The sequence below is a fragment of the Poecilia formosa genome, unplaced genomic scaffold (genome assembly GCF_000485575.1).
Source record: "Poecilia formosa unplaced genomic scaffold, Poecilia_formosa-5.1.2 Scaffold124, whole genome shotgun sequence".
NCBI lineage: Eukaryota > Metazoa > Chordata > Actinopteri > Cyprinodontiformes > Poeciliidae > Poecilia > Poecilia formosa.
Window position 1 is genome coordinate 1619870 of NW_006800063.1, and position 23089 is coordinate 1642958.

The 23089-nt window shown below is 40.8% G+C and overlaps 1 protein-coding gene across 7 annotated transcripts in view; it reads right to left on the minus strand.

The window, feature by feature from the left end:
- The window catches only part of kif21b (kinesin family member 21B), a 61476-nt gene that overhangs the window by 24842 nt on the left and 13545 nt on the right, over nt 1-23089 (minus strand). For 5 of the 7 annotated variants that reach the window (XM_016676009.1, XM_016676006.1, XM_016676008.1 and 2 more), the window contains exons 2-20: nt 12519-12741; nt 11159-11341; nt 10018-10167; nt 8694-8828; nt 8233-8412; nt 8023-8138; nt 7738-7933; nt 6040-6229; nt 5858-5921; nt 5536-5766; nt 3360-3483; nt 3145-3283; nt 2781-2969; nt 2507-2706; nt 2311-2418; nt 1419-1735; nt 901-1081; nt 268-471; nt 75-176 (exon numbers count right to left, since the gene is read on the minus strand). In XM_016676009.1, coding sequence (XP_016531495.1) covers nt 75-176; nt 268-471; nt 901-1081; nt 1419-1735; nt 2311-2418; nt 2507-2706; nt 2781-2969; nt 3145-3283; nt 3360-3483; nt 5536-5766; nt 5858-5921; nt 6040-6229; nt 7738-7933; nt 8023-8138; nt 8233-8412; nt 8694-8828; nt 10018-10167; nt 11159-11341; nt 12519-12741 — 3232 coding nt within the window. The remainder of the gene's footprint in view (nt 1-74; nt 177-267; nt 472-900; nt 1082-1418; nt 1736-2310; nt 2419-2506; nt 2707-2780; nt 2970-3144; nt 3284-3359; nt 3484-5535; nt 5767-5857; nt 5922-6039; nt 6230-7737; nt 7934-8022; nt 8139-8232; nt 8413-8693; nt 8829-10017; nt 10168-11158; nt 11342-12518; nt 12742-23089) is intronic. The other 2 variants (XM_016676007.1, XM_016676005.1) reach the window with 1 other exon arrangement.

Here is a 23089-nt window from a genome sequence, read left to right on the forward strand (position 1 = left end):
ACAGGCAACTATAAAAAGGTTTAGGAATCGGTTCACTTGTCTTTGTGCTTCCGCTCTGCTGCATGTTAACTCACCTTATCAATGGACGCCTTCAGGAAGTGATCCAGCAGGTGGCGTGCTTCAGCCAGGGAACAGGAGCTGATCACCACCGAGGTATCCACCGAGTCCAGTTCATCCTGATTAAAAACAATGAAAAATCACATCACAACACAACACAACACAACACACACACGCAGAGATGTGTTTTCATGCAATTATGTTTCTTACCTTGGTCTCCTCTATCTGCACGATGGTGGCCTGGCAGTCAGACAGACTGTCATTGATGTAGTCTATGTTGGCATTCAGCACCTCGATCTCCTCGTTAACTTCCTGAAGGAGGCGGTCCTCGGCCTCTGGCCCCTCGCCGTCGGCCATCAGCACCTCCCTTTTATGTGAGAGAGCTTCCTGCTGCATTGTCAGCTCTTCTCGCTTCTGACTCATCAAAAACACAAACAGTGCAAGTAATTAGAAATTAGTCCTAATTAGCTAAAACAATAAAAGCAGTTTGAGTTTGCTTCACATCCATTTTTCATTTGGCCTGACAAAATACTTAAACACCTCTGTTGGCTTTAGTCTTAAGGTGTTGCTATTTACAGTGACCACAGCAGAGAGCTGCTTTTACTCACACACTTTAACATGTCAGAAGAAGAGGAACAAAGGTCCTCGCAGTGCTTTCAGTTCTTATCTACTGACATGAATGAGTCAAAACAGCTGCTATCACTTTTATTTTCAATCTGATGCCTAATTTCTGACGACAGCTCATCTCATCCGGTGGCATGCAACGAGATAACTCCAAGAAAAGAAAGAGAGAAAAAAAATCCCCTTTTTCTAGACACATTAAAACTCCTCTCCTTCCCAAACCTTGATAAGGCGATCCATGTCCGCTTCCACGTTGGAGATGGTCATTCTCTGCATGACAATGTCCATGATGCGACGCTCGAGGGTTTGCCACTTTAGACGGGCGGACTTGGAGAAGCTGTTGGCTCTGCCTGCAGGTGCGGTGCTGCCCAGGCCTGCTGGCTTCCTCTGCAGCTTCTTCCTGCTGTTGCAAGGTTATAATGAAGAAAAACACCCCCAAATGATGAAACTGCCTTGTTTCTAACTACTTATTGAATCTCACTGCATTGTCTTCAGTGGCATCAGATCTAAGGGGACTGAAAACATGAGAACCACACGTTTCGGTGTTTTTATTCATAAAACTGCTGTATTTACGTTTTTAAATAAACTTCAACTTCACAATAGCACTACTTGGCCCAATGCATACACTCTGCATTGTAGCGAGACAGAAAGTGGAAAGGTTGAACAGGAAGGGGAGATGAATGCTGCTGCACTTCATAGATTCAGCCCCATTTATGCAACAAGACAAGACGACTACTTACCTAATCACCCGCGTTCCATCCATGCTCCCCTCGCTCTCCGCCATGTATCCATATGCGTTGTTCTTGTTGTTCCACTGGCGCACCAGCCCACTCACGGTCCTCGCAGTCTCTGCCTCGGAGCCGCTTGCCATTGTGCTGGCCGACAAATCCGCTCCTGAGTCCGTAACTGGAGGCGTCTGGTTCCAGCGGGCGACTCGACCCGCCACACGGTCCGACATGGGCTTGGCCATGCGCCGCAGGGCCGTCACTTCCTGGGTCTTCCTGCGCAGCACCAGCTCCTGCTGCCTCTTTTGAGACTCCAGCGCCCGAATCTGGTACTGAGTAACACAAGCCTCAGCATCATTTAGAGGTCATAGACGGCTTTTTTTCTTTTGTTTAAATTGTATTTGTGTTTACTTTTCACACAAGTTCACAAAGTTACTGATCAAGAAGGGATTTAAGACTTAAGATGAAGCGCTAAATAAAAGGATTAGGAGCGAGGCCTACGGCATCACTGTGTACGGTTTCATGCTCCTAAGAAGCAAACAGAACCAAAAGGGGAAGGTAATATTTTTAGAATGTGTGCTAATGTGAGGGACAAAATGCAGAATGTAAAACGATTGCGCATAAACCCCCATTTTAAGTGTTTTACAGCTTTGTATGTATTTTTTTCTTCAGGCTTTCTACCTTCCCTTTCCTAAAAGATTCTTTGGTAAGTCAGCTTAAACATTGCATGTTGTGAAATATTGGCTCTCGTACCTCAAAGCTTCTTCTATTTCTGGCAGTGGAGCAAATATTTAAATGCATATGCAAAATATTAAAGACTGATAACTACAATCCAGTGAAGCTGATCCACGTCCTCAAGAGAGGACACAAATATACCCGCACACACAATCTTTAAAAGCTTCCTCACCTCCTGTCGCCGCTGCTCCTTCTTAAGCTGAGCAATCTCTCGATTCCTCTTCGCCTCCACCATCCTCCTCCTCTGTTGCTCCTCTTTCATTTGCTTCATCAGCACCACCTGCAAACAGCCGGGAGGGCGGCCAACTCAAATAAATTCCTTTACCCTTACCATTCTGCCAGAATAATTCTTCCCGCCGCCCCCTTACCTTCGTTTTCTTCATCTCGTTGACCTCAGTTTGGAGCTTCTTCAGTTCCCGCTCGTACCTCCCCTGGTTTTTGAGCAGACGTGCGTGCTCCTTCTGCGCCGCCTGCAGCTTCAGCAGATCACGGTTCATTTCTTTGAGGCGCTTCTCGTACTCCTGCCTGATCTTGCTGGCCTTCTCCTCGGTGTAGTTTTCCATGGACACTGCGTAGGCAAGCAACAACGTTGAAGAGGCGCTCCAAAGGGTTATTAATTGAGGATTACCGAGCCGCACTCACTGAGGTTCTGCAGCACGCGGTCTCTCTCCAGCTGCGTGTCTCTGATCTTGTTCTGCAGCAGGATGAGCTTCTCCTCGTACTGCAGCTTTAGCATCAGCAGCCGCCGCTGGCTGTTCTCCAGCTCGTCGATCAGCTTCTGCTTGATCTCAATTTCACAGGTCAGGTCGGCAAGATCTGCCTGGAAGTTGGCTGCAAGTTGGGAGGTTTGAGAAATTATTGGAACTCCAGACTAATTAAGCGCCGGATGCCCAGTTTGAAAACAGCCATCGGTCAAAACAACGAGTCCGAACTGACGTGTTAAATACCGAACTATTAAAATGTCTTCATTGTGTGTGTGAGTGCTAAACGTGGAGTCTGCCGTTACCTTTCTCATCCGAGTCAGAATCTGAATCCACCAGGCTCTCGTCACTGTCAAAATCGTCCTCTTCCTCCCTGCCTTCCTCCTCATCTTCGCCTTCATCCTCCTCACAGCCACTCTCCTCCTGCAGCGGAGACATGATATCCTACGGAGACAAACACTTTGGTTAAGATGTTGTTCTGCCTGCATGGCGACGACATGGCAAAGCACGAAGACCTCACCTCGGTGCAGTTGTCATCTGAATCGATCTCCCCATTCTGTCCATTTTCGCCGCTCCGCCGGTTCTCCCCGATTTCCTGAGTGTGCAGCTTTACTCGTTTCTTGAGGCCTTTCTCCAACTCTGGGCTGCAGGAGGTAGAAAAGTGTTTTTGGGTAACAGCTTTTTATAAAATAAACACATATACAACATCCATCAATTATTTTAGTAATCTATTAATCCATCAATTATTCTGACGATTAATCGGCTAAAAATTTGAGACATTCAACAGATTTTTCATTTAACCACTACGGTCTTTCTTGTACAATATTAGAAATAAATGAAAAGTTGCAAATAAACAAATAACTTAATTGCTTTTTCAAATAAGAAAAACAAACATTTTGTTGTCTAAAATGCAACAACAAGATTAATTTTGGCTAATTTGAACAAGGTGAAGCTAAAATTAGGCCACTTGAGGAGTTTTGGGTGAAACACATTTTCAGACAAATGCATTTTCAATGCAAAATGCCAAATGTATGTACATTTCGTAGAGCTTTGTCTCAATTACTGCTCTGAATATGTTGCTTTTCAGCAAATCACCTTTGTCTTACTTAGTCTGTATACTCCAGTTATCGAATAATCAATCAGTTGACAATTATTTCCGTAATCGATTTATCACGATTAATCCGATTAATCGTTTCAGCCCTAATAATATCATTAATGTACTTTGATCACCCTGCGTGATTGCTGATCCTAAAATGCTTGCTTTATGCTCCAGCAACATTTGCAACACTGGCATTTTTTTTCTTTTTTTGCGAGGAGAAAATGAGTCTTCCAATGTAATTGCCATAGTCCATTAAAGTACATCAACTTTTATCCTTCCCATTAGGTTCTTAAGTTTTATTACTTGCTTTATTTTCCCCTTTGCTCCTACTTTTACAGAATTTATCACCAATTCCATCTGCCACCACTTCTAAGCAATTAGTCTGCTAGATTCCTACTCGTGTCTCTTATGACCCCGTGGCTAACTGTGTGAAACCTTTTAGTGTCCCTGCCAGCATTACAGCCTAGCACTGATAGCACTCCAACTCTCCCAAAGTCCCAGAGTCATAATTGACTTGGATGAATCTCTTAAAGAGAAAGTGAGGCAAGGAGAGCATGTTTGCAGAGAATATTAATCCCTTGCAGCATAAAACAAATTCAGCACAGGTGCACCGTCACAGGCTAAGCAGGAGAAATTGGGAAACTGCTTTACATAAAGCTGAGGTGTTTGAAGACACCGTTTCACATTCAGTTTTAGAAGGGCTTTACTTAAGTTTGGATTTTCCACGTGTTAGTTTCTGTAAGGTCCAGCCTCTTCATCTGGGCTGGTGAGACAAAGTGCAAATCCTTCATTTTGTTTTTGTAAACATGTGCGCGATTGTCTGCCAGTGGCATTACGGAGAATTTTTACTGTTTCAACTTCCCTAAAAAGAGACTTTTCTGTGAAACTCCAGAGAGATTGAGTTCTTTTATCAACATTTGTTCCCCTCCATGGTCCCGGCGGGTTTGCCGTCTCTCAGAATAACCGACGTAGAGCTCAAGATAAAGAGCTCAGCCGTCGTCTCTCCCACCTGATAGCTGAGAGCCTGAGATCCAGTGAGGAAGTGGCTGGCATTTACAATCAAACAAGGAAAATGATGCGTTACTCTGCAGATCTAGAACTGGATAAGAATGAATGTGGAAGAGAGAAGTTCAAACTTTTCCTCTATTTTACCTCTTAGGTCTCTTAGGCTTTTCTTATACGGATTAGTGAAAATCAGAGGAAGTCTGACTAACAGCACAAGCTTAATCAGATTGCTGAGCACCCGCTCGTTATTTTAGACACCATTTTGTTGTTATTAGAAGTAGGTTGTTTTGTTGCCTGTATTGTTAACCATTAAACATGTTTAGATGCTGGTTTAATAAGCAAAATACAGCAGTACAATTAGATTTTATCAGTAACTTGTTTGTTTTAGCTGACGTGTATATAGGAACTAAAATTAAACTCCTGATCTTTTTTAATTAATGGTAATCATGCTTCACCACGCTATAGCATAATTTTGAGCTAACTGCAAATCTCCACATCTATTTACAGGAATCTTCAGTCTGTGTAGTTTGGGAAAGGCAAAACAAACTGTAGTCAGTTTGAAATTTTGACTTAAAAGTCTCCGTTCCTTCACCTCAGCCTTCTCTGCCGCCTTTCCTTCTTCTTCAGCCGCTCGATGTCCAACTTGGCGCGCCGCAGAACATCCGTCATTTCAGCCTCCATGGACATGGATATAGGGGAGGAGCCAGGGGGATGGCCGGGGGCGGGGCTTAGACCAGAGGCTGGAAACGAGGAACGAGAGGAGAGCCGGGCCACCTGTCGTCGTAGCGACTCGTTCATGGCCTCGCTCTCAAGGAGTTTGGATCTAGCAGGGCAGGAAGAGCAGGAAGGATTATTGATATTCACGCTCGTACATCTCCTCTCAACTCCGGGGAAGCTTGCAGTTAAGCTCCTACCTGAGTTCTTCAACTTCTCGGATATAGTTCTGTATTAGCGTTCCAATCTCCTCATTGCCTTCGCCTTGCAAGTAGAAATAAAGTCAACTTTGTTAGATTGTTTTTAACCAGTAAACATATAAAGGAGCTTTAAAAGTGTAAGAGACGGAGCTCAGGTGTAGAGCATCTCTGCATTCACATACTTGACTTGGTGAGCAGAGTGCTGACCTCATTGGCCAGCAGATGCGTCACCCGTGTGTTGAGATGATCGATGGTCTCCTGCATGGCCTTTACTCTCAGGCGCATCGAGTCGTTTTCTCTCTGCAGCATGGCGTTCTCCTGGTACAGGTCGCTGTAGCCTTCAGCCCCATCCTCACCTGCCACACGCTTACCCTGCATGGAAGCAAACGAAAACATGGCAGTGAATAAAAACAAAATCGGTCTTCGGTAGAATAGCAGTCAGAGCTGGAAAAAAAAAAAAAAAAAAAAAAACACTGTTGCTCGACATCCCAAACGAACACTGCGCCATTGTTCAGAATGAGTGCAATCGTCTGTGGCTCATCAAGGAGTCATTGTTGGGTTTGGGGAAAAACAAAAAAGAAAAATCAGTTGTTTATGTCTCAAACAGAGAGCCAGTATCTAGTCACAACTCGCACCGCAGTCTATTACTAGACTACAGTCACATCGCATCCCTTACCACTTAGAGGTCAGCTTGCAGTTTCTTCCCTTTGGTAACCATGGTAACTTCAGGCTAAACAACTGCTTGTCTGTTTCAGTCACACAGGTCAAAGCTGAAGAAAAGTAGCCCCTACCTAAATGCTCTTTGATATTATTATGCATATCATACTTCTACATTTGTGGTCCTTGACTGCATTCAGAACAAATCGTCGCTATGTTACATTGTGACCTCTTGTAGTTTGTAACTTTCTTCATGGAAATGTTGGTATTTTCATATTTCTGTCACCTAAAACAACACACTCTAATATGCTTTAATGGGTCTTTATTTTGTGTCAGACTTATCAGAGTGTGGTGTGAATTTATCTCATTTGTTGAGCTCAGCTGTGTGTAATATAATATAATCTCAGTATAAAGTCAGGTTTCTCAGAGAACCTTAGTGGGGGGGGGATTTTAAGATGGATGGAGAAAAATGTTAAAGCCTGCAAAACAGCTTGACATTGGGGTAAAGGTTCATATTTTAGCAGGACAACAGCCCTGACAATAAAACCAGAGAGACAACGGAACGCAACGGATCAAACTATATTCATGCATTAGAAGTCAGTCAAAGTCCAGAACCAAGTCAAAAGCAGAGTCTGTGCCAAGAAGTGAAAATTGGTGTTCACAGATGTGCTCCTTCTAATCTGAAAGAGCTTGATCTGTTTTTGCAAAGAACAGTCATAAATTTCAATTTATATACAGAAGAGACATCACAGAGCCCGAGCCAAAAGCCTTGCTGCTGTAAATGTAGTGAAATGTGTTTCAATTGACATGGGGAGTTCATTGATGCACACACCACACTTTAGGTCATGATTTGAAAATAAGTCAAGTTATACATCCTTTTATTCCAAATGCTGAGAAGTTCAGTTGATATTAATATTAAATGTGTGGTTTTGTTGTTGTTGTTTTTTTATTAATATGTTACTCAGCTTAACCACAAAGTTCTTGTTTCATTTTCTTATTATGTCCAGTTAGTATCCTCACTTTCATTCATCTTGCCACCTCCTTTGCTCTCTTTTTAGTATCAGTCAGACTGACGAGGCGTTATCACGTCTTATTCAACCTGCCACTTTCCATTTCGATCTTCTTCCCACTTCTGCTTAATCCAAAAAGGCTTTTTGTATTTCTGGTTCTACCTATCACCTCTTCTCCCCCCTCCGGCCCCCAACCTAACATCCATCACTCACCGCCTTGTACTCCATCAGCTCCATCTGGAGTCGGGCCACCTCCGCACGCAGGGCGTTGATCTGCTGGCTGGTCTTGTCTTGGTTCACCACCACCTTGTTCTTGATGTTTCGGGCACGGTTGGCGTACTTCAGTGTGTTCAGCGTCTCCATGAAGTCCCGGTCCGACGGGCTGACGCAGGCGATCATGACTGTGCGGCTAAAGAGGATGATCAAGCAGCTCAGTTCATGTCATTCATATCTCATAAATGAGAGTCTTTCTTACATTTGAAGACACAGTTTGAGTACCTGTTGCCTCCCAGCGAGTCTTGCAACAGTCGGGTAAGTTTGGAGTCTCTGTACGGGACGTGTCCGGCTTTCTTAGTCTGATCACCTAAAGCGCTGATCACATTTCCAAGAGCCAGCTAACACAGAGAGGAGAAGATCCCAAGCAGCATTTAAACAGAGCAAAATGTTTACACGCACTGATGATCCAATCTTGTTTTGTCTCTGACCCACCAGTCCACAGTTAATAGAGATTCCCTCTCGGGCCCTTTCTCCAGTGGCCCCCGTGCGTTTGAGCCTTTCTGAGCCGGCCAGGTCCACGAAGTGAAACTTGGCCATCAGGGTCTCGTACTCCGGCTGGGCGATGGGGGAGGAGTCTACGCCGTTCACTTCGCCATTCTCTTCTCCTCCATTCTGCTCCAAGAGGCAAGCATCTTACTTCAAAACTGGTAACTCTTTCACCAGCTTGCATGCTCCTTACAATTATGTTTTATTCAGTTATATATGAAAACACACTTCATTTATCTATGCTGTTTTTGTCTTCTCAGTCTGCCCAGTCTCATTTAGAGAAACGCTGAAACTGATAAACACCTTGAGCTGGACCTCCTAATTATGCTTTTTTGAAAATGTTTGACTAATTTCTCTTTCATATTTAAGGCTCTCTCTACATCTCTACTCCAAACCTCCAGTCTCACCATTTGCTGCTGCTGAAAGACTCTCATCTGACAGAGATGGATGGTGAAGATGGCATGTGAGCGGGAGCTTTGTGCGTTCATCTGTGTGCTGGCTGTGGTACGGGACAGAGCCCCGAGCTTCAGGCACTGCAGCAGCTGCAAAACACACCAAACATACAGGACATCTGCAGACTTTTCATTTCAAATTGGAAGAGAAAATTGCTAAAGCAGACATAATTTGGAAAAGAAAATCTAATTTTACGCTAATGTTTATCATCATTGCCAAGAGGAATTCAAAACCTTGCACACTTATTTAATCATTTAGAAAAAAAAAATAAAAAAATCGTTATCTGGCCGACTCCCAACTCAAACCCATCTCTGCTCATTTGAATATCTGTCAACCATGTTTTTTTCCCCTCCTGGTGCTTCCTCTCCTAACTTTTTAATCATCCTGCCTCCATCTGTCTTCCTCGCTCCTTCATTGCCACATTCGCTCTCCCTCAACCTGTTTTGCTGTTTTAAGTCTTTTGTCACAAAAGGAGCATCCATTTATCTTCAAGGGTCTTTAAATAGATCATATTTTTGGGAAATTAAAGCCCAGGTGAGCTGAAACAAATAAGGCTATCATGCGTCTCTATTCAGCACTCTGGATAATGATTGCGATGCAGACTGGATCAGCAAATCATGACAAGGCCATTCGATTCCTGTGATCGTTCTGCAAAATCACCATCTGCCCTCTTTGTCATTGTGTTTAACAAATATCAGTCAATAAAATAATATCTGAAGTCTTTTCCCCACACAATCACTGACTACTACTGGTATGGTACCATTGTGGAACTGATTTTTTTTTTTTTTTACTTTTTATTTTCAATTGAAGAATAAAGTCATGATTTTGTACTTTGCAAAGGTGCTGTAGAGTTTCCAAAAATACGTGAAATAATTTACATTTTAGAGTGGAGTGAAAACATATAAAACATAAACTTTAAAAAAAATCATTATTTTGGGGGCGAAACAAGGAACTGGCAGTAAAATAATTATTTCAGCAGCATTGAGGTAGGAAATTAAGAAAAAGGAAGACATTTAATAAAAAAAACTTCTATATGTGTTTAGATGTCAGTCAGCTAGTGTCTGATGGATAAACGTGAACGTGATAAGATCATACAAAATTTGGTATAAAAACAAAAGATGGTTTCTAACTGAGTAATGAAGGAAAACTGATGCATTTTTACATTAAAAAATTGATAGAATCTCACCCAAAAAAAAAAAGAAAGAAAAAACAAACTTGGTGAACTCTTGCCCAGTTTGCGTAGCTATAAAAAGACCACCCATATGAACAAGGACCCACCTCGTCCTCTGACTGCACCAGTCTGGAAGTGACTCCTGTGGTGTAGATGCTGCCGTTGGCGTCCTCGTGGATCCTGATGTTGGACTTCCTGCTGCGACTCTCTGGATCTCTGGCTCCATCAAACAAGTCCAGGATCTCCTCATTGTACAACTGCGACAAGTCACACAGGCACTCATCATGGTGAGTTATGATATTTACTGTCAGAGTTTCTGCATCTTTTTAAATCACAAAATTCTAATTTTTTTCCATTACTGCATTACTGATGTGTAGTATGTTACATATCAAAGCGTGATAAAGCAAATTAATGAAAGAATGTCAATTTAACGTAATGTAAAAACTCTAATAGGATTTTTTTCCTAAAAAAGTCTAATATTTTTTCAGACTTATTTTTTTCCACCTGAAAAAATAATAAAAGCACTTTTTCAAACTGCACGGGAACCCCAAATAACACTAAAAAAAAAATCTCCAGGAACAACATTCAAAATAATGACCTCTTTCAAACAAGCCAAGTCAAAGGTCACAGGGGGCCACTGAAAGCTCAGTGTGTATGTCAAACACACATACACACACCCATCCGTTTACCATCAACAAGGATAAACTTTTGACCCAAAAGCAAAAAGAAAACACACCAACATCAGAGATCCAGAGGCTAAAAAAGAAAGTAGTAGAAGCTGTTTGTACAAGATTATTATTTTTCTGGTTTTATAAGGATTTCTATTATAACCTGATCATTAAACGAACCACAACACACACGCCCAAACGTGCAGCAGAACCCTCCCTAACATGCCCCTCACATTCGCTCTCCAGAAATCCCCCGAGGAAATGATTAGTAGCCATATATCTAAGCATCCCGCCCTCTCTCTGATTCCTCGCTCTTATCCGTCTTCTGCTCCTCGGTGATGAGGAATAATGTCAGAGGTAATGGCAAACATTAATCAGGTCCCACAAAGCACACATAGACATCACAGCCCATCCGTCTTCAGACTGTCACATCCTGTTTGTGGATGAGAAGGCTGATCCTGTTGCGTCCTTTATGTTCTGGTTGGCGGTAATACGGACCAACAAGCAAATTTATTGATACCATTTGGTTGTATCAATAAACTTTTCAAAATGTTAGATCAAGTCTTTTCGTGTGTCCCACCTCCAAAAACTGGGCGCTGACTTTAAACTCGGGCGGCTGGATGCCGGTCTCCTGGGCTCGATCCCTCCTGCTCTGGATGCCCTCAAACAGCTGGTGAACGGCCCGCGGGATGATGCCCTGCTCCTGCAGGCTCAGACTCACATCAAAACCCGTCCCCATGGTGTAGGTCTTCCCCGAGCCCGTCTGGAAGACATTTCATATAAAGAAATTTTTTTTAAAAAGAGACCATTCTTACCATCCCAAGATCTACAAAGCGTTTCTTACCCATCCTTGAATTAAAACTCTTAAACCAATTAATGTGAAATCAACTGGTCGTCTGTTTTGACAGATTTTCACTTTGACTATGACTGATGGTCTGAACCTCAAAAAACAATCTCACCAATTAGTGAGCTAAACACAACTAAAAACACAATGTGGAAGTTGTTGCTGAATAAACTCGCCGTCTGCAGTGTCAGTGAGATGTTTAAAAATTAAGGCCATTTAAAAGGAAGCCACTTTCCCTCTGGCACAAAGACACCATTAATTAACAGAATCTCTTAGCACCAACTCAAGTCATGGCTGCAAATGAATAAATGAACAACCCTGTAATCATCACTGTTGAGCTACAGTAGTTTTTTTCTCATTACACCATTTAAACTTATTTTTATTTAAGTTGCCTAGCTTACATTGTTTTTGTTGTTGTTTTTTTAAGATTACATGTAGATTTTACTATTCCGCTTTGCACTAGTAGGGTCTAAACCATGTTTTGTTGCGTAATCTGCAATGATGATTATCAGACTTTGTCGAGAAATGTTTGTAGTTTATTCAGACTGTAAGAAAGAGAACAGCAAGACTTTAAACCAACAACATGGAAGCTGTTCTGTTTCATCCATTTAGGCTTTTAAATCTCATCTGTCAAGGCGCAAGCTGGATTTAAAGATGCTGACAGCATTTTGGAAGTCTTACAGTCAAAGTAAGAAAATATACAGGGAGTAAAGTGTTTTAGTAATTCAAACCCCACCAGAAGCTAATCCAGGTCCATTTAGTCAGTTTATGCCATCAACTCTGAGATCAGTTTGTCTTCAATGACACCTCATACAAGGAAGGGTAGAAAATAATCTGAAAGTCAATACTACATTTTACAAATTATGAAAAGAATATATATAATTAGCCACAAATTTTTGATCAATGGATCTCTAATCTTTCTACATTGATGAAGTCTCAAGCTGACCTGATATTTTATGGTTCATAGTACGTTGACATGTTTGATGTCACCACAACTGTGACTGACATGCTTTCTGTTGTTAACATACAATGATATGTGAATGTGTGGTAGCTGTGGCCTAAATAACTCCAAATCTACAAAGCCTCGTGGTCGCACCTGTCCATAAGCAAACACGGTTGCGTTGTAGCCCTCCAAGCAGCCCTCGATGAGCTTGTACACACAGGCCTGGTAGATGTGCTGCTGCTCCGAGTCAATATCGAACACAAAGTCGTACGTGAAGGCCTTGTCCTTTCCCAGGAGCACCTGCGGTTCTCCAGGTGTGACCAGCGTGCACACGTGACAGCCCTCGATCTTCTCCTTGGCCATCTGAGGACGAATCCTAAAAGACAGGAAGTCAACGATATGGACATAAAAATCAAGCAAGGAGGAATTTATGACAAGATGCGAAATTTAAATGTGGAAATTTAGTATATAAACTTAACACAAGCAGATAAACTGCTGATGAAAACTGAGTCTGAACTGTTTTAATGCATCATGCGGATAAAACACGATCATTTGAAAGAGACCGGCTGTAAAATGGAAACTAGGTTAAAAAAAAACATATTTTTCTTTCAAAAAATAAAAAAGTGAAGATGGAGAAGAAGTTATGACATCTTCCCATTGAAAATGTGCACCAAACAGTACACCAAACTAAATCTGAATGCTTTACTCATCTGCATTACTGGAATATGCAAATATCTGCAGAACTTCCTCCGGACATCTTAAGGACACACGTAGGCAGTAAATCGTTGAAAGCATTTGCTGCAGATGAGCGAGGGGTGCATACTGGTATCTGCTGACTTGTGTGAATCTTTTCAGCCATTCATCACTATTGTAGCTACATTTAATTACAAGTGAAGCTGATGCAAAAACAATCGCCTAACAGCCTCTGCTTTCATTCCTGACATGAATTGTTGTATTATCTTCCATAATGGGATCATTTCATTAGGCATCACGTTATATAGCTGCTAAAAAAAAAAATAAAAAAAAAAGCAGCAGCTCCGGGCACCCCGTCTCTCGCAGCCATGTGGTCAGAATGCATCCCAAGTAGAAAATCCTCTGCTGTGAAATATACGTGTGAACGGCAGCTGTGGGAAACGTCGGGACCAAACTCTGCAGTTTTCTCCTGAAAAATCTGTGGGGATCATGTGGGAAAATGGCTCAAGATGCTTTAGTAGGAATAAGGGGCAGCCCAAACTCACTAGGTTATTTAAAGTGGCATGTCAAAATAATTTATTAAAGTTAAATGAGTAACTATCTGCCTGCTTTTACTGTTAATAAGACTAAATCATAACAAATTAAAAGAAAAGTTTATGGTTTGGGACATTTTAATCAAAATCTTCTAAATTCAGAAACATTAAAACTTTTTTTTTCCATGTACAGTAACTATCAGTCACTATCTCTGCTGACAAATCAAATTGATTGGGTTTTTTTTTTTTTTTATTAAAAAAAAAAAAAAAAAAATAAAAAAAAAAAAAAAAGGTATTTTTACTGTTTGAAAATTTATGAAACCAGATACCAGAACAGTTTTTTCTGACACTAATCAAGATAAATGGTGTGAGAAAATGAATGAGGTCAGACTCTGTGGCACTGTCTGTTCAAGCTGTGGTCTTGTTTCACATGTGTGTGGAGTAAGTCTGCTGGTCAAAATACAGCAATATCTACACTGCATTTCTTAGTCACCGCACTAAATTATACGTTTGGTCAAATTTATATAAATACCAAGAGAAAAGTACATCCCTACAAACGTACAGATTAATTATTCAATGCTTTTCCAGATTTCTTAGCCCAATGTTTAAATGTTTCCAAATCAAAACTCCAAGCTGAAGATATCTTTTACAGCAATCATTTTTAAGAACACATAAGATTTAAAGAACAAGAAATAATTTTAATTATACGTCTTGATTTGCAGCACTCTACCACTGGGGGGGAGGGGGTTATCGCTGCAATAGATCCAAAAATCTCACTTTAATTAGTGATAATACTCATTGTTTTTAATGTTTTTGTCTTAATACCCTTAGACAAAGACATAAACTAACTCTAGAGTTTTAGACATGTCACAACATTTTGGTAACGATGCTCAGCTCCTTAATCTGACCATGTAAAGAAGTTTTTCAGAAGTATGAACAGAACCAGATTGACCAGTTTATTTGCAGGAATGCAAATTTGTACCTTTTAGGGAAAAGGATACAGGGACTATAAATTCAAGTTAGACGTCAGAAATGAACAGGAAAAACAAAGTTATATTTCAATTGGGTAGGAACAGTTTTACATAGTTCCAACACGTGAAATGTAAATGACAGTCTGCAGAGAGCAGACTGAAAGAGGAGAGTTGGAGTAAGTTCAGGTAAACCATACAAAAGAAACACTTTCACTTATCAACAAGTGACAAAACTGAGGAGAAATCTGAAATAAATCCTAAATATTATCAGTACGTTTAGCTGTACTAGTCACTTAATATCAGACAATGTGGAAACAATGGGAAAAACCTGCATCTGAGTTTATGTAGAGAGACTCAAGTCAATGTTACAAGCATTGTTGTCAACTCCTCTAATCAGGACGGGTTCCCATCCTGACAGGTAGTTCGCAGAAGTTAATTACTTTCCCAGCTGGAAAATAATCCCTGATAAGATGAGAGTGAAATAAAGCGGTCCCTGGCCAAGAACAGCTTTGAAGTCACTGACAAATGATGTCTGAACATTTGAGTTTAGGATCATTTTCATTTTCTTCACAGAACAAGGGCAGAAAGCCTTACGGGCGAGATAAAGTTGATTTACTGCAGTTAAGACTTCCCACAATTACATGCTTCTGCATCAGTGCTGAGTCACTGAAGAAAAACTATCGGAGAACTTTTACTTTTCCTTAATTTACTTTCCTATTGAAGAGCAGGTCTGCTGGATTGCATCTGGAGCTTTTGGAGAGACGGTAGAGGAGTCAGAAAAAAGGTAAGGAGTTGACATTTACTAAAGCAATATTTTATAAAGTCTTTAAATAAACCTCCTTGTTCAGACAAACGCACTACAATTGCAACACAAAAACATACTATGGTATAAAGCCTGAGAGAGATTCAGAAAAATCCCCAACAGCTGTCGTAGGACGGGACTAAACTACAAAAACATCCACACTGGAACTTCTGTAAATACTATACATAAAGGGAAAAAAAAAAATCAACAGTACTATCTTCAGTTCACACATGGTTCCTCTCATGCATGCATAAAGTACCACACCCTCCACTGACACACACATTTAATCCCTTTACCACAAGTCTTAATGGTGCTGCAGAAACACACACCGGGGCATTTTTTCTGGCTCTCCTTCAGGCATAGAGGCATCTCTGAAGAGAGATTCTTCCAGCAGGGGATTAAACACATTTGAATTGTGCGATTCAGCAACCGCCTGAGAGCCCAGGCCAACCTTATTATGAAGACAGAGGCTCAAAGCAGTTAGCAGACAGATGAGTTTCCTTTATTCCTGGATGCGACCTTGACACAGAGGTTAATGGATCTAAAAGTGCTGTTTAAGCCAATTATAAACATAAAGTGGAGATGGCAAAAGAGCAGCGCACTGACTTTATACAATAGAGTTGACCGCTGCAGGATAGAGTGTGTGTGTGTGTGTGTGTGTTTGTGTACTGCTGGGGGTGAAGAGGAAGCGAGAAGGTAATACACATGAAACAGCTTAAATTTAGATTTATGCTAAACTGTTCCTGTGGAAGAAATTATACTAAAGAGCATTGGAAAACTGAATAGAGTACATAAAGAATTGCTTCTTGTGTCCCGCTATGCAAACATACTCAAACCACTGCAATTATTTGCATTTGTCACATTACTCAAACCTCAATGTCTTGTATTTGGATTTTATGCAATGCAATAATGCAAATTACTACTTTAGAAGTTGTTGTTTTTGTGGTTTTTTTTTTTGCTTATTTTCAGCAGTGTCAGCAAGGCAGGACTCCATGCTGAATAAAGTTTCCACAGAAAATGAGAAAATCGAACAACTGGGGAACAAAAGAAGAAACCAAGTGGTTAATGAGCCAATCTGAAATGGCTTCTTGATCTAGAGAAACAATTTAGTGTTCCCTGGAGTATGGGTGCCTTCCAGGCAAAACAAAAACACAAAAAATGGTCCAAAATTAACTACTATAAGCAAAAACTAATCAACAGTTAATGCCATTGTGAACAAATGACAAAATGCTCACACATACATGGCAATGAGATCCCGTCAGATGGCCTATGGGATGAAGAACTAACAGCTTTCAGTAATCAACCAGCACAAGGGCTCAGCTGGATGAGCGTTTAAGACAGCTGCAGCAACAAAAGAATAGATCCATAGCATTGATCTCACATGTGCACAACCATCCAGACTCAGACCACACAATCAATAAAGAACATCTGATGCTAAAATTAGTCCAAGTCACCATGAATACATGCAATAAGATGCAATGATTCCACCTGTTCTCATCTTTTGGGTTCTAACATAAAAAAAAAAGGTTTAAGTACCTCAGGTGGGCTGCTAATAGATAACTGCTATCTCAACCTCAAGTGCATTGATGTTCAGTGATGCAAAGTAAAGTTACCCAAAACATGAACAAGGCAGCAGGCTTCTTCAAAATACAGTCATGCAGACTCAGCTTTTCTCATCACAATCCTGCTTTTCAAAAGTAATGGGATTTCTAGCCTTACAAGAATACTGAGATTGGAATGTGTCATAAGCTGAAAACAACCGCTGTTTGAAACTTGACATGTCAGCAAGAAGGATGAGGCAAGCCACAAAACATCAGGACCTCACACATCCACAAACACAGCGATTTGGATGGCCTGTTGATTCAACAACAAAACAAAATGCCTCATTTCATTTAAAATGCTACATAGTAAAATAATCCCCCTTATATGCTTTTTGGCCAATTAAAAAAAAGAGACAATGCTAATTTGGTGATGTGCAAATAATAAAAGGAATTAAAAATATATGTCCAAGTCACCAAAAGCATCAATATTTTTGATGTATTTTTCCATTTAAATAGCAGAAACCCCATAAACTAAATTGGCTGAATCTATAAGCATAATTTAGAGCTTTAATTACCGATTCATTATAATTCTCGTGGTCTTTAAATTGTGAACTGCAAATCCTAATAAGCTCCCACATCCATTTTTTCACTAATCTTTGCTGTAACACAAGTGCTGACAGAACATCCATTTGCATTCCAGAAAATAGCCCCATCCAAACGACAAGTCTGCTAAACAACTGAGGCTCGGGGATGGGGGTGTGTAACCGCAGAGCCAATAAAAATCAGCCTGTGTGGTGATCACTTCCAATAATAAGTAAGTGCCATTTTCCCCTATGAGTGTGTATGTGTGTGTCTTGGCCATTTTGTGTGTTCATGCTCAATCAACCTCCAAGACCAGGCGAGTGATAGCCACAGTTCATTTCCCTAATGTAAACACTTCAGTAAAGGCGCAGCCCACACACACACGCGCCCACACACACACACAGCGACAGTTAATAGCATTCACTGGAGCTGTGAGTGTTTCAGACCTCTCTTGTCTCTCCTCTGGCACAGAGCCAGAGGAGGAAGCAGCTCTCCATTTATGTCTTCAGCGCGACCCTTTTTTTGTTGTTTTTAAGAGGATTAACATCTTCTCTTCCTCAATAACTCTTTAAAATAACTCTGACTTCCAGTTTTCTCTCTGCTATTTGCGATATTGACTTCACAATCGCTGCACAGCAAAGTGCCTAATGCTTTGTGCTCTTGTCCGTCGTCACATCGTCTCGCGCCGTTTTCTGCTAAGCTTCGGTTTACTGCCAATGAAAACTGCAGCACAAAAGATTGAATAGCAGAGGGAGTTAAAGGGCCTGTTCCACTTTCCTCTTCCTTCTGATAACAAGAGAGCCTCTCCAACACTGTGACTTTAGCTCTCTCTCTCATTTCCTCACCCTCTGGCTGTCTTTCTTTCGAATAATCAAATGCCTCCCCGCTACTGGAAAAAAAAACACATGGAACTCTTTGTGTCTGCTCCACCAACAACTGTTTAAAATACAAACACCCCGTCCATCCACTTTGATCCCGCAGCACATCCAGAAAAGCTGTTGACAGATACCTCTATAGTTTGTTTGCAATCCAGGAAGCTTGAGCTAACAGGCAGACAATAAAACCAGGTGATCTGTCTTCATTGTAAATGCATACGCAGATAAAAGAGGATATTCAGAAAAGACACTTTAGAAACAACCAACTATCTCTACGAAGGCCAGAGGATTAGGATTGATTTTGTGTTTGTTAGTAACAGGTATTTAAAACTTACGATCTAAAGACGGTGTGCAAGTCCTTAAAGACGTGCTCTTAACATATACATTCTGATAATCTCTCCAAGCAACTAGACCATGTGCACTTTGGAGGTGTGTGTGCCCTTCACAACAACCAGGAAGCCTGTTCCACAGACATAAGACTTTATATTGCAGAGGGAGGATGATCATGATACAATGTGCATTGGCAGGAAGATTGTGGACCAGTCCTTTTCAGCTGTAGTGAAAACTATTTGGCTGCAGCCAAAGCAGCATTGGTTCGCAGTTTGCAGGGCAGCTGCAGCTGTTTTGATTCTTGTATTTCACTCATGCCTTACTTGGAGCTGCATTCAATTAAACAGCGATGTTTAAAGAAAATAAACCTTGAATTTTGCTTTAAGCTCAGAGTAAAGTTAATATTGTGACATAATTTTTATGTCACTTACTTATATAAAACCTTAGATAGAAGTGTTTCTATGTTTTCAATGAAAAGAAAGTTGGCAGTAAGACATATTCATACATATTTCTTGGAGAACAGACTTAAAATCCATTAGCTCCACTTTAAGCCTTGCGTTGCAAAACATGCTTCCATTTCGTACTATCATTATCCTTATTCATATTTTCACTCGGTGCTCAGCATGTAGAACAGAAAGTCTGACACAAAGAAGGGGTTTGTTCTGGAGAGGCAGGTAAAAGAAAGAGTCAATACCTCAGAGATCATTCTTTCAATCCGTGATCTACATGTTCAGCTTGTTGATGTCAAAAATCGGTGCAGGTGGCTGTTGAAGTCAGCCCACCACCGCTATGCCTCTGATCCCCTTAGAACAACTTTGCTTATATTGGGAGCATTTAAAACATTTGGAAAGCTGGGCTGCGGATAAACTTGCAAGCTCAAATGTCTAAAGCATTTATTATCATTCATAGTAATGTAACCTATAACATTTACTGCTGTTTTAATTCTGAGACACCTTCAGGAACGACAGTTCGCTTTTTCACAACCCATTTCTGTTCAGCATGATACAAACTATGCAGAGACATGGAAGCCAGAGTCTAACAATTTTCCTGAGAAAACTTAATGTGCTTTGAGGTGTTCTCCTCTTAATTCCAGGCCTGTCATCACTTGTTTGTGGTAGCCACCATTCCAAGCAGCTTCATGATGGAGCCCTGCTGCTTTGACTCCACCGCAGATCCGCCACACAGTCAGCTGCTTGGGTGTTGTCTCTTCAGAAACACCACAGACTTGGTTCCTAATAAACTCTTGCAGTCATATGCTGCCAAATAATAATGAGGCATGACACAGCCATTTATCAACTTAATATAAAAGGAGAACTCATCAGTGAAAGTGCTTATTGAACAGGTGACACTCAAAGATATGCAAAAGAAAAATCACAATGCACTCAAGGCATGTCAGCTGTAACTGCCTTAAGGAGAATCAATTCAACAAAACTTCAAGAAAATTATGGGGGTTTTTTTAGAATTTCCTGCAATGCTGACTTTTTGTTTTGTTTTGTTGTTTTTTTTTACTTTTAAATTTTACCAATAACTATATTGGGGGAGACCTCTATGAGCTCCCAACTCTAGCCAACAGCAAAAAAAGTGAACAACATGGAACAACAAAAGAAAAGATGTAGTAAATTTAAATCCAGCAGAAAATTAAAAAATTACAAGGTCAGCCCCACTGATGAGTCAGATAATATCCATTTCAAAAATGCCTCCAAGTACCTGCTGTTGGTTATAGGCACAAAACTGGGAGTTTTTAGATTTGATGCAGCCTGTATGATGGGTTTACTTTCATAATCCAACCCAGTAACAATGACGTAACAATGATCACCTGAAAGAGCCTTCGGGGCCCAGTGTTTTAATTTTGGTTTACTGAGCAGAAAGAAGTTTTTTTTTTTTTTTTTTCTGACAGATTACCCAGCATCACAGAGATTACATAAACACATGTCCATCTGGTTGTGTTCAGTTTGCCTGTGCCATACCTCAGAATAGGGCTTTGTCATCAGATCTCAGATAAGGATTACCCCAACTGACTGTGTTTGGATCTCTCCACATAGGGATAAAAAAAAAATGGTGAATTACAAAATATCTGTATTTTCAACCATGCATTTGACTTGCGACAACCGTATCATGAAAAGTATGAAAACTTTCCATGGAAAGATGGCATGAAGCATTGTTAAAACTGAGAATCTCAATTGACAAGAAGAAATAAAGGTGAAAAATAATCATTTAACAAAACTGAAAATGTTCCTAGCTTGTCTGTGTGCTTTCCAAACCTCAGCTGGCTCTTATCTTTCTGCTATATAAGCAGAAAGATTAGAAGAAACCCATGTCCCATGGCAACCAGAAAAAGATAACTTCACGCACATACTGCACTTTCAAAGAAGTTCACCTCTGTGAAGAGTAAAACAGACCTTCTTGAAAATAAATTTAAAAAAATTGACCCCATGAACTTTTTCTCTTTACACTTATCCCTTTCAGTAATTTAGCAAGCAGAGACTGAAAGGTTGACTGGAAACATAAACTTAAGTTGTAAGTGAGTCAGCGCATACAGCTCCTGGGCTACACGGTTGTGGTGCGATTCTCACATTTGCCTAACAGTCGGGAGTCTTTCTGCATGGAGTTTGTATTTTACCCAGCGTGTCTGTGGGTCATATATGGGTACTCTTCAAGGCTGCAGAGCAATTTAGCTGCAAAATGGGGAATAATCTCCAATAATTGTCCGCTTTTTTTGTGCTAGTGTATCAAATCATTTCAGGTATTTTGATCTGTATTTTCTTCTCTCACACAAAAGAATAATAAATGTAACCGCTTTTTCTAGGGTGGGACAATATCTACGGCAGAGGACATACAAAATGCTACTGACAGAAACAGTGAAAAGGTAAAGGACAGCTTAATATAAGGACTATTTGTTTTATTCATTGTGGAGGAAGGTCTGGATTTCCCTCAAAGCCCTGCAACCCCGCCCCCTTCAGATAAGCTGGAGATTATGGGTGGGCTTTAATGATCACCACTTTATAGGATCTGTTGGACAAAATGAAGGATTTTGAACATTTGATTGTTAAAGCTAAAATAAAGAGACAATTACCTGCACATTTGTTGCAGCTGCAGTCAGCTACATGACTGTGTATGGTAAATGATAAAAATCTGACCATTAAAGCAGAAAATATGAGGTGGTGCACCAATTCAACTAGAGCAGAAAAGTTAGCCTGGAGCCACACTCTGAATCCGTTTCCCTGTCCAATAGCGTACAGTTAAGCTCCAATTTATTTACACGCCAGACGGATTTAGATTTAGTGATTTTTTTTTTTTTCAACTAAGAAGCTCGTTTCTGACAGGAAATAACGCAGGCATCTCCCAGAACATAAGACACTGCAAAAGAGGTAACAGTAAAAGCAAATGTATTTTTTTTTAAAAGTCAATTTTTAGGAAAAACTGTCTTCTTGAAAATTATTGCTACATTTCTCACTAATCAAATAGATATTTTTCACCCCCTTTTCCATCAGTATTTCAAATGATTTGTTTTCTGTGATGAGCTCCATGTGGCCGAGTCTGGGAGGCCTCCTTGCAATCACCCTAGTCTTTAGCTCCCTCAACACAGATTCTCTATCAGCTCTTTGGCTGGGCCACTCCAAAATGTTAATATTACTTCCAGTCAGAAGAAACATGTTGGTCAAAGAACCTAACAGGGTTATGATTAATCCAGAATCTGTCCTGACTCGACATTCTCCTGGCAAAAACCTCAAATGCGTCATGCTTCTCTTGACTTTAAACTGATCCAGATACGACAGCCGCCGCCTGACCAGGTACAGAGAACTAAAATGTGATTGCTAAGGCACTAAATGTCGGTGAAAAGGAATGAAGGGATCTACATTCAACAAAGGCACCTTTGAAGGTGGACACCCTTTGTTCACACAAACTGATACAAAACCTCTAAAAAGGTGTCAAGGTGGAATCAAATAATGCTCTCGCTAAACGATTCACCTCTCTTCTTGCATTCATACTGTATCTGCCTCGGCCACAATGAAGAGCCTGAGAGAACGAAAGTAAGGACACAAGAGGATGGCAGCAATGGGGAATTTAAGAAGGTTGCCGCATGTTTGACATGAAAAGCTCAGAAACTCAGGAAATTACCCCGGCCCATTTAGGGTTGGGAGCTTTGGGCATATCGGTGACTCTGGGGTGAAATGAGAGAGGCCCGGTGGAGCGGGAATGGATGGAGGAGAGGCAGACCGATGGCTGTTAAGGTCGAAACAAAATGACTAAGAGGGAAGAATGAGAGCAGAAAGGGGAGAGGAAGCAAAGGATTAGATGGGCAGTGGGTGGTTCAAAGCCCATTTCATCTTTAAACGTCCATACAAAACCTTAAAAAAGGACCCTGAACACATCACCCTCACTGTGAAACATGGTGC